Below are 12,774 nucleotides of genomic sequence, written 5' to 3'. Positions count from 1 at the left end.
TTTCAGGGACATCCTTTTGACCTCTAGGAGTCCGTTTATGTGCCAGTATATCTGCTGACATGAGAATGATATAGTTGTGTGCACCTGATATGCAGGACTATCACTTGGAGAAGGAGGTAATAGCAAATATTACTGCCATGGAAAAAGTTATAGACACCTGAGATAATTCATTAATGAAACATTTATCCTTTGTCACACACAGAAACAAGCTTCACCAGCATTTAGCTTATTTTATTCTACATTCTGAAAAGTGGTGGCAAAAGGGGGCTCTGGTTAAGACGTAGCAGGTCGTTATGCTACTTAGGTTCCAAAATGGGTAAAAAAAAAAAGTAAATAAATGCAATGTAAATTTTAATCTTATACCAGTTGCATAGTATTATTTGAAGTAATTCCACATACTGTATATGAGTTGACTATGTTTGTAAGTATAGGAGATATTATAAGTAGAATTTTGTAAACAATATAAATTTATTAAGGATGATCTGTTTGTTTAATAGAAAAAATTGTTAGCATAAATTGTATATTATTGTATTCTAGAAAAATTTCTTTTTCTTCTCTTGTTAATTTAAAATTTAGTGCTTGACAATAATGTATTTTAGAGTACCATTTGCCACTGAGGTAGACACCTCATTTGCAAATAAAGAGATTTTGATTTGATTTGATTTAATTATGTGGAGTAGAAATCTTATTGTACCCAGTTAAATTTCAATGCAGCTTGAACAAAAAAAAAAAATAATGCAGTAATTTTCCATTTCCAGCAGAGCACTCACTTTGAAAATGAAATATAAATCAATATAAAATTAACAATTGCATGCAGGCAAAAAGCAGTTTTAATTTTAGCCTCGTATTCTCATGAGCTTCATAACAAGCCAAATTTTTTACTGCTATGATCACCCAGTAATGAGAAAATGTTGTTTCATAAAATTTACAACCCTTTTCACAAATATCAGATGAAATAAAAACTTGTTCCTGATCAACAGTTAGTTACTTTAAGACGTATTAAAATTTGGTAACAATCAAATGAATACTTTCATAGTTATGAATTTTCAAAGTGAGTGCTCCACTGGAAAAGAAGAAAGAAAAAAAGGGCACTTTTTGTTCAACCTGCAATAAAATTTTAAATGGGTACGATAAAAATTTCTACTCCACATACTTAAATGTAGAATAAAATAACTTAAATATTGGCATAGCTTGTTTCTATGTGGGACAAAGGATAAACTTTTTATTAATGTATTAACTCAGGTGTCTATTTTTTTCCAGACACTAACTAAGCTAACAAACAATAGTGATGTTTAGGAACTTCCTGTATACCTCATTGTATCCTCTAGCCTAATCCTTTTAATTCTTGTCCTCCTTCAAAGACATTCATTAATGAAATTATAATCATTGTTCTATTCTGACTACTTAAATCATTACCGGTACCAATAATTATGGCAGAATGTCCCCTTTCAACACGTGTAGATGTTAGTTTAGAACCTATCCATTTATTAATTAAGGCTTGTACTGCACTTTCTACAGAGTCATACCTCAAGATACATAATGGCACATCCTAGGAGAGTGATTCCCAAGAAGATAGGACTCGCTACCTTGAACACTTTGAGTCGGCGGTGCTGGTACACATAACACACCAGTCCCAGGGTGAATAGCACGCACGATATTGACACAGACAGCAGTGCGATCCTGATAACAGAAAAAATAATGGGTTTCACTGCAGGAAAGAGTAAGACAATAAACAAAGAAAACAACACCAGACTGCAATTTTACACTCAATCAGTCACCATTGATATGCATTTAGAGCTGTTGGCAGACACCCTATCATTTGTTTACCTAGTCTTTTCTTAAATCATTTCAAAGAACTAAGAAATTTATCGGACATCTCCCTTGGTAAATGATTCCAATCCCTACTCCTCTTCCTATAAACTGGAGGTGCTCAGGCTGGGCATTGCATCCTGTGGGCGCCCAGCACTGTAAGCAGGCGGGCAGGCAGGCGATGAGCGCATGCTATTTAGCCAGTGACGTGGCTACCTTCTCCCAGTCACTATCGAACACTGCGGCGATACCCGAGTTTGAAATGGAACCCCCAACCCCCATGGCACTGCAGCCCTTGAAGGGCCTTGGCCTACCAAGCGACTGCTGCTCAGCCCAAAGGCCTGCAGATTACGAGGTGTCATGTGGTCAGCATGACGAATCTTCTCGGCCGTTATTCTTGGCTTTCTAGACCGGGGCCACTATCTCACTGTCAGATAGCTCCTCATTTCTAATCACGTAGGCTGAGTGGACCTCAAACCAGCCCTCAGGTCCAGGTAAAAATCCCTGACCTGGCCGGGAGTCAAACCCGGGGCCTCCGGGTGAGAGACATGCATGCTACCCCTAAACCATGGGGCGGCAGTTTGAAATGGAGGCAGAAAATAATGAAGGAAAGGGCAGATATCAACAACATTTTCAATTAACATTGTAAGAAATAAGTTACTTATGTTCATTGCAGTTTATATATTTTAACTAGATACAATAAAGAGTTTGGCCTACAACCTCAAATATTTTTATAATGTATGTAATTAATTACAGTTTTTATTATTACATGTTAAGAGGTGTTTCAGAAACATTTAAAAAATAATACAGAGTTAAGATGGATAAGTTGTGGCTCATGTTTGTTTGGATTTAAATTATCTGATATACTCACCAACAATCAAATCATGCTTATGGAATAAAATCAGTTAGGTTATTTATTTGAAGGCATACTGTATATCTATTTGATAGATGCATTTAAATTGAGGGCCAGTGACCTTACATGTTAGGCTCTTTTAAATAACAAGCATCATCATCATTATCATCATCATTTAAATTGCTGCTGTACTTTAATCTTGGATAATAAATCTCTTTGTTCTACTCATGATGAAACTCCTTCACCTGCTTGATAAGTTTTTTTTTTTTTTGCTAGGGGCTTTACGTCGCACCGACACAGATAGGTCTTATGGCGACGATGGGATAGGAAAGGCTTAGGAGTTGGAAGGAAGCGGCCGTGGCCTTAATTAAGGTACAGCCCCAGCATTTGCCTGGTGTGAAAATGGGAAACCACGGAAAACCATTTTCAGGGCTGCCGATAGTGGGATTCGAACCTACTATCTCCCGGATGCAAGCTCACAGCCGCGCGCCTCTACGCGCACGGCCAACTCGCCCAGTGCTTGATAAGTTTTAAATACTATTTTCAAAAATTCAGTGAACAGGGAAAGTCACACAACACTATAACACTGTGCAAAATCAAGCAGTAAACTTGTTGAAATACATAATTATATTACTTTTTGCTTAATGTATAACAGGAATTTTACTTTTTTTAATGGAAATACTGTCATTTCCATCCAAGGAATTGTAAATTGCAACTTGTATGCTTAAACCCTGAACCTTTGTAGATCGTAACACAAAAATTATAATGTGTCAGTCTTCTTTGACTGAATAAATACAAGAAAATAAAACTGACTGTTTATATTGAGCACAGTATAAATCAAACCAGAATATCTTGAAAAGATCAGGTTTATTTTTTGCGATTATAGCGTTTTATTTTAAATACTGTGCCCCAGTCAACATTTCGCTGAGGATTGGAGGAGAGCATCATAATCACAATCAAAGTCACTGCTCCCTTCCCTGCAATGTGTGTTCGCTCTCTCGCTTCACTGTGATCTATACTTGCTACGAGAGCTGCCCGCATTTACGTCAGACTAGCCCAGCCGCACTGGGCTAGCCTTAACAGGCGCCCAGTTGAGCACCTCTGCTGTAAACAAATATTTGCCCAAATTTGTCTACTACTACTACTACTACTACTACTACTGTATGTATGTAGGGTATTCAGCCAAAAGGCTGGTTTGATCCTCTGCAACTCCGCCAACAGCTGTCATAAATAGCCTAGGCGTCACTGAAGAGGCATGCTAGGGCATGCCAAGCCCACTGAAATGCATGCACCAACCGACCCTATGAGCGATATTTTCACACCATTCATAACAGGGACTGGCTGCATAAGGCATGGTATTACTAGCATCACTCATACCTCAGTCACTTTCATATTGTCAAAGCCAAGGATGAGACTGAGACAGGTCAATGAAAGTAACAAATTTGATATAGCCCATACCAGAAGACATAGAGTACTGTAAACACTACATCTCGCCAACCAAGGAATAATAATAATAATAATAATAATAATAATAATAATAATAATAATAATAATAATAATAATAATAATAATAACAACAACAACAACAATAATAATAATATTATTATTATTATTATTATTATTGGCTTTATGTCTCACTACTTTTATGGTTTTTGGCGACACTGAGGTGCTGAAATTTTTATCCCCATGCTGGCAAATTTACTGACATGGGGCTGGCATATTTGAGCACCTTCAAATATCACCAGACTAAGCCAGGATCGAACCTGCCAACTTGGGCTCAGAAAGCCATTGCCTTAACTGCCTGAACCATGCAGCCCGGCTACAAATGAAGAAACTACCAGATTCCTGCTCAGAATTGCTCATTTTATCATGCCACTGACAGCCTGTATAACAACAGAAGACATGCAGTGACGTTCTGATGTTCTAATTCAGGGCCTCTCTGGGTGCATGCGCCCATGTACTGCACGGTGCAAGGTACAGGAGACGACTTCACTAGGTTAACAGAGTGCAAACCCCCACTCCACATCCCTTACACCTGTCTCACCCGTTTGGCCTGTCTTCACCTTCTCCACCTTCCCCGCTGACTCTTCCCTCACTGCGAAACATTTATGTGCGGTGAGCGGTGACACTGCTGTATGGGAGAATGTTACCAGTGTTAAAACACTCTTCTTTCAATTTGGTTTGAGCAGACAATTTTCTTCTCTAGCTCTTCTTTTCCTTTATCTTTGCAATGATACCACTTATGCCTGGAACAAGGGACTGGCTGACAGCAATTCTGAGAGCCTTCATTAAATTACAATCAGAAATAGACCTACTCGCATGCAATCTAGTTTTCATACAGGAAAACATACCTTTCACATATGCATGTGGAACCAAACATAGAAATAATCTTAGCTGCTTCTTGATGCAGCTTAGGAAAATCTTCCTTCGACAAATTCTTATAGAATTTGAGCAAAGCCATTGTATTGGAAAATAGATCTTTTTGATTAACTTATCACATAATAATCATCCCACGGATTAAACATTTGGCTTTTTTGTCACGACTGACAAAAAATACGAAAGTTCCCAGTTTGATTGAAATGGACTTTCGGAAGTCTTTGCTTTCTTGGCAACAGATTGCTCCATCATTATGTTGTCTTGCACTTATCTATTTCACTGATAAACAAGCTGTCCATCACCAAACACTTCGTCGCTCTCAGCACACTACACCATCCGAGTCAAACTGAGTTGAGCCGAGTCAGACCGATGCACAGTGCACGGAGTCTCTGTGCCTCGATTTGCACGTGTGAGATTTTGGGCGTTTGAGAGAACAAATTATTATTTTTAATAAAAAAAGTGCAGTGATCTCTGTACAACCCAAGAAGGCCCTGGGAGGGGTGGGAGGTAAAGGCTTCCACTATCTGAAACCTTGGTACTTGGTGGAGTAGAGTGGTTAGCTCTATGTTTGGCTGCCTTTGCTCCCAGGAATTAACCTGGTTCTCATTTTTGATGTAGGCTTAGTGAACCTCAGGACCATATGCACCTCTGGAATCAAACCCATATTATTCTGGGTGAAATGAGTATGCCTTTACCGCCTTGGCCAGGCAGCCCCTACTATTTTTAATGTGTGTAAATATTACTTTATGGCAGAATGACTAACACCATGAAGTCCTCCAAGCTTCATTGCGTTTGGTCTGGTTCAATCCAAACAGTTCCCTTGTAATTACTACATTTACTAATGGCATTCTTGCAGTATTACATTATTTGATATACAGGGTGTCTCAAATCTTTCAGAGCAAATTGGAACAGGTGATAGTGGGTCCACAACTGATTATATTGAGATAGGGAATCAATGGTCAGAAAAGCATATTTATTGTGTTATGGACATATACAGTGTTCACCGCATAGCAACAATGAAGCTCATAGTAATTATTCATAGTGACCACCGCCAGTCTCAAGCATGCATGGTAATGGCACATGAAGTTCTACTACAATCACTCAAAGCTCCCTGTTGTCTGTTGTACCAGGAGACAGGCAGCTTGGACCCTAGCACGCAAGTCTTCATCCGTTTCTACATGGGTTTCGTACACCAACTATTTAACATAACCTCAGAGGAAAAAATCCAGAGGTGTGAGATCCGATGATCGTGCTGGCCATGGGACAATCCAACAATGAGGGTATGTGTTGTGTAGGTGCTCGCGGACATTAACATCAAAGTGGGCTGGTACATTGTCGTGTTGAAACCACATCCTTTAACAGAAAACAAGGGGTACAGTCTCCAGGCATGCGGCGGTACATCTCACAGGAACATCAGGTAACATGGATCAGTCAAACAGGGAGGCAGCAAATAAGGTCCTATTAGGTGATCTTGGACAATGCCCGCCCAGGGGTATATGCTGTTTATCACCTGCTGCTTGTTCCACTATACAACAGACACCTGGGATCTTTGCGAGAGTGCGGCAGAACTGCTTGTGCCATTGCAGTACATGCATTGAGACTGGCAGTCGTCACTTTGGACAGTTATTATGAGCTACATTGTTATGCGGTGTACGCTGTGTATGTCCATAATACAATAGATATGCATATCCGACCATTGGTTCCCTATTACAGTATAATCTTTTGTGGATCCACTATCACCTGTTTCAGTTTGACCCAAAAGGTTTGAGACACTCTGTATTTTGAAGTTACCCATAGGGCTAGGCTTACCATAATATTTTCTTCTTAAAGCGGGACACATTTTGTAAGAAATGTGGCGTATCCCACTGCCGCTTTCTACGCCACAATTCTACACCATTAAGTTAGGCTTTGATGCTTACATATTAATATTGTAGAATATTAGACTCAGTGTGCTCTCGTATAATTACAAAATAGGTTCATGTTTTACTACATGAGAAACACACTTACGGAAGAAACCTAGTTGTCTGAGTGCCATTGAAATCATTCGTATTGTTACTAGCATGATCCTTATTTTAAAATGGCTCTTCATTCTCAATTTTGTCATAAAATACATTACAACTAAGTTCGGTGTTTAATTTACAGATCAACCACATCTTTCTTTGTATGCCTACATTCCGCCATTTTATCTTTTTATTCAGACCGTACGTTGGTCATAATTGAAAATACATTTTAAACATGAGAATAAGAGTCATATAGACAAATATGTATATTTTGAGAAAAAGTATATAGAGATTAACCACCTAATCAATATACAATATAATCTAAAAAGATTATTTATCTAACATGTGTGGACGTGTTTTGGCTCGAGAGCCATCACATAAATAAACACATTTGATAAGAAATCTTGAATGTATAAAGACATATATCTTGATATTATTGAATAATAACAAATACCATGGCCGGCCCCATGGTGTAGGGGTAGCGTGCCTGCCTCTTACCCGGAAGCCTCTGGTTTGATTCCCGGCCAGGTCAGGGAATTTTACTTGGATCTGAGGGCTGGTTCGAGGTCCACTCAGCCTATGTGATTAGAATTGTGGATTTATCTGACAGTGAGATAGCGGCCCCGGTCTAGAAAGCCAAGAATAACGGCCGAGAGGATTCATCGTGCTGACCACACGACACCTCATAATCTGCAGGCCTTCGGGCTGAGCAGCGGTCGCTCGGTAGACCGAGTCCCTGCCATGAGGGGTTAACAAATACCATATCTATGAAGGAGGATTGTTAAGATATATGTCACTGTTACTCTCATATTCATAAAAACCAGAACACCTTGAAAGACTAGAGATACATTCACAGGATATGTGCATTAGTATGTTCTGAAGAACCATGAACCATCTCGGCCCTCAGGTTCAAGGTCCACATCGATATCTCGGTGCACCACCACTGACTGGTAAAATGTGCCTGCGGCTCTCGTCGTTATAAACCGAAGGGAATGGATCAGTGTGACTTGAGTAGACATGCAGGATGACTCTCAGACGTGTGCAAGAACTGTACCATTAAATAAGTGAGTTTGAAAGAGGGTGCCTTATTGGCATGAGAGGATGTGATGCATCCACTCCAGAAATTACTGCTTGTGTGGGATGAAGTGTGTTGGCAATGCAATGGTTGTGTACAGAATGGTTCACAGAAGGCTGTAGAACATGATGAGATGGGTCTGGTTGCACCACCCAGACCCCCCTCCAAGAAGATTGACACCTCATCCGAATGGCATTGCAAGACAGATCTGCATCCTCCTTGGCTCTGGCGCAACAGTGGAACAGTGTAACACATCGTACACTATCAGGAGTGACCATCCATCGCCGTTTATTACAGTCTGGGTTACCGGCATGTTGTCGACTTCTCCACCTACCTTTGACTAATGTTCATAAACATGCTACACTGCAATGGTGTATGGAATGAGGTCACTGGGGACATGAAACGCAGCAGTTAGTGTTTTCGGATGAATCCAGGTTCTGTTTGTTTAAAAATGATGGCCGCATTTTGATTCGCCGCAGACAGGGGTAGAGGCATTACATTGACTGCATTCGCACATGACATACAGTGGCAACTCAAGGCCTTATGGTGTGGGGTGCTATTGAGTACAACCACAAATCACAGTTGGTGCGTGTCCAGGGCACTGTGACCAGTTGGACCTATGTGAATGACATCCTGTGACCTGTAGCCATACCCTTTCTGTACAACACCCCAGACGCCATATTTCAGCATGAAAATGCGCAACCATATGTTGGTGCATGAACATGTGCCTTTTTGTTGTCACAGGATGTCAGACTAGCCCTTGCCCGCCCGATCACCGGACTTGTCACCAATCGAAAATGTGTGGGATATGGTGAAACGATGGGTGAGGCACTGTGACCCAGTGCCAACCACCATTTGCGCCTTATACACATCGATGCCATCACGCATGGAACAATTATCAGTGCCCATGCAGGACGCAGTGCCTACAAGGCAACAGGACTCATGCTGAACCTAGGTGACTGAAATGCTGATCGTTTCATTTCTGAAGAACATACTATATGAATATTAGTGTACATTCAACATTTCTTTTCAAATGTGTTTATCTATGTGCAATTAATACTTTTTTTGTGTTTTTTGCTGATGTTGGCTCCAAGAGCTGAAACATGTCCACATATGCTAGATAAATAATCTTTTTAGATTATATTGTGTATTCATTAGGTGTTTAATCTCTATATATTTTTTTCCTCAAGTTATATAGTTAATACAGACCAATATGAACAATATTGTTTGTAAAAATATGTATATATTTGACAATGTGGCTGAGATTCCTCACAGAAAAAGTTTGATTCTTGGAATGTCTGAATAGTTGAATAGGTTTTCACAATTTAATTAATTGGTTTCCAAATTATTCATGTTTAATTATAACAATAGAGTAGTTTCATTCATTTTTCTGATGAAACTGTGTTAAAATAATTAACAGAAAAGTACAGTAATTAAATTGGCAAGAGCGAGACCACTGATGGTTCATTTCCGCCTTCATATCTAATGTATGAAAGACTACAGCGGTGGTGCTTTAAAAAAAATTTTTTTTTTGCTAGTTGCTTTATGTCGCACCGATACAGATAGGTCTTATGGCGACGATGGGACAGGGAAGGGCTAGGAGTGGGAAGGAAGCAGCCATGGCCTTAATTAAGGTACAGCCCCAGCATTTGCCTGGTGTGAAAAATGGGAAACCACAGAAAAACATTTTCAGGGCTGCTGACAGTGGGGTTTGAACCTACTATCTCCCGGATACTGGATTATTATTATTATTATTATTATTATTATTATTATTATTATTATTATTTAAGAGGAAATACAACCAGCCTCTCTTAAAAGAACTTGAAACCTTGATAATTTATAAACTGGCCAGGACATTGGGACAATCCCAGTCAAACCAGGATGTATGGTAAGCCTAATTATAGGTGGCGAGGTAAGGTCTTGGATCTTCTCTTGTAATTACTACATATGATGGTATTCAAGCAGTATTACATTATTTGATATATTTCGAAGTTACCTGAAGGGCCAGTTATAGGTGGCAAGGCAAGGTCTTGGATCTATACAACTGTGACAGCCTGGAGCACATCGTAGACAGAGGAACACATCCCAGTATAACGAGCTGACATTGTTCAGTTGGTCCTGCCATGCAGCTGAAACATACATAAAAAATTATATGAAGCCAAGAGACTTCTATTTTTAGATGTGAAATTTTTTTTCTGCTTTGTCCCATAAATAAATGAAATCAAGTCATGTAGGGCTTACAAAACATGCTGTTCAATAATAACAGGCCATGATAAAGAGAATCAGGACAATTAAAATAAGGACAGGAACCAATTCTAAGGCTTGCTATTTTCATGCAATTTTAATTAAGGCAATTAATGTAATTTTGTTTTAGACAAGGTCTGTGGTGGAAATGCTTCAAAAGGAGCTCTCACAATGCTGGTAGTCATGAAACAAACTTTTTTGAACTCCAGTGGTTATGAAACAGAAAGATCTATAAAAAACTGCATGTCGAAGTTTTGCACAAATATATTGCTCCCATTTTTTTCTTTCTGTGATATCTGAAGTCATCTCTTTTATGTTTCAATACAGTGGTATATAACAGAATTATATCTGAAAAAGAAACAACTTTATTAAAAGAGAATTTCTATTTTAAATAAGCTGTTTCTTTTTCCAGATATATTTCTGTTACCATATGTTTTATTTTTCAGTTAGTTAAAAAAATTAAATCAAAATACATTAATTCCTTTACTCACACTGTCATTCAAAAGTAAAAAATTTGAACTGTCATCAAGCAGAACAACTGCAGAGACTATGGTTGCAAAACTACATTACCTTACTTTCCCCAGTTGATTCTGGATGAAAATTTCAAGTTAGAGGATTGATTCCTGATTTTCCTGATCCTCTTTACTGTCATCATCACCAGCGATTATTGGAAATAATTTTTCCATAAAAAGACAACAATACTGTACTAAGAGTAATCTATACATATAAAATAAGAGTTTTGTCTGTACATTGCTCAGAATTTAAAAAGGATGGTATTTCTGTATTGGCCATGACCATAGTAGCAAGGAAATGCACTTTTTAATTTCCCGCAATTTCTGTCTGTCTGTCTGTCTGTCTGTCTGTCTGTATGTAAATGCATCACGAGAAAATGGCTAAAGAAAATTTAATGAAAATTTGTATGTAAATTCGGGAAATAACTTGCTACAATCTAGGCCATGAATAATCTTATTCACGCTGAGAGAAATGATAGTTTAGGGGAAGGCCTAAAATTTAATTTTCAAATATTTATGTTATTAGTGGTTCTATCTTAATGAAAATCGGTATGCGAAGTCGAGAAATAAGTCGCTACAATCTAGGCCATAAATAATATTATTCACGCTGAAAGAAATGGTAGTTTAGGGGAAGGCCTAAACTTTAATTCTAAATTTTTTATGTTATTAGTGGTCCTATCTTAATGAAAATTGGTATGCAAAGTCGGGAAAAAAGTCGCTACAATCTAGGTCATAAATAATTTTATTCACACTGAATGGAATGGTAGCTTAGGGGAAGGCCTATAATTTAATTCTTAAATATTTCTGTTATTGGTGGTCCTATCGACATATACATTACTAAAGTTATATAGTATTAAATTTCTGATCATTTATGTCTTATACATTTTTACCGTACCAGCTCTGATAACAGTGATATTCATGTATTTGGATTTTTGTCGCTAAGTCCATATCAGTGCCAAGTCATGAGAAAATGGATAGGCAGAATTTAATGAAAATCGTTATGTTAAGTTGAGGAATAAAGAACTACAGTCTACGCTTTAAATAATCTCGTAAGACTCTCTAATATCACAGAGTCGAAAGAAAACTAAATGTGAAAGACTACAATACAGAAAGCTCATAACATTGAACAACAATAACATTACATTGACCATTGTTTGCTGTGATGTGCTTTGTGTCTTCTGTTGCCAGTCATGTCCGATAGATAGGATTACTGCTGTATACCGAGTATTTTTTATTTTTTTGCTTTACGTCGCACCAACACAGATAGGTATTATGGCGATGATAGGATAGGAAAGGAAGCAACCCTGGCATTAATTACGGTGCAGCCCCAGTATTTGCCTGGTGTGAAAATGGAAGACCACGGAAAACCATCTTCAGGGCTGTCGACAGTGGTTTTCAAACCGACTACCTCCTGAATGCAAAGTCACAGGTGCGCGCCCCTAACCGCATGGCCAACTCGCCTGATCATACCGAGTATAACAGACTGCCTGAATATTGGCGGTAAGTAGCTGGGGAGTTAGATAACTTTCTTCTTAAGCATGCCATTCCTCTGGTTCATATATTTTCTGATACTACTGGTACGTAACACACTGGTTCATCATAGCATTTGAGCTATTCAATCCCTACCCTGAGGCACTGATTGGAATGAGCAGTGTGCATATTTAACAGAATAATACCAGAGGAGTGTTCACGGCTGTCTGTGGCCTGGTCATACCAGCACTGGAACTTGGGACTGTTAGATTGGCATCGTAGTACTGTTCGTTAAAAGTGAGCAAATGTGCAGTTTTTCATTTGAGCGAGTATTTTATATGATAACATTGCTTTTAATCCCTACATTCCTACTGACATTTTTGTAATGGCCAAAGTTAACTAACTGCAGTTAGGAAAACCACAAAGACAGTCTTT

The 12,774-nt window shown here is 38.7% G+C and overlaps 1 protein-coding gene across 1 annotated transcript in view; it reads right to left on the bottom strand.

The window, feature by feature from the left end:
• LOC136873788 (probable G-protein coupled receptor CG31760) overlaps positions 1 to 12,774 on the bottom strand; it is a 131,599-nt gene that overhangs the window by 61,824 nt on the left and 57,001 nt on the right. The window contains exons 6-7 of the mRNA XM_067147020.2: positions 10,110 to 10,242; positions 1,527 to 1,680 (exon numbers count right to left, since the gene is read on the bottom strand). Coding sequence (XP_067003121.1) covers positions 1,527 to 1,680; positions 10,110 to 10,242 — 287 coding nt within the window. The remainder of the gene's footprint in view (positions 1 to 1,526; positions 1,681 to 10,109; positions 10,243 to 12,774) is intronic.

This window comes from Anabrus simplex, chromosome 1, assembly GCF_040414725.1.
Source record: "Anabrus simplex isolate iqAnaSimp1 chromosome 1, ASM4041472v1, whole genome shotgun sequence".
Lineage (NCBI taxonomy): Eukaryota > Metazoa > Arthropoda > Insecta > Orthoptera > Tettigoniidae > Anabrus > Anabrus simplex.
The sequence above is the reverse complement of the archived record's forward strand: the minus strand, read 5'-3'. Positions and strand labels throughout refer to the sequence as shown.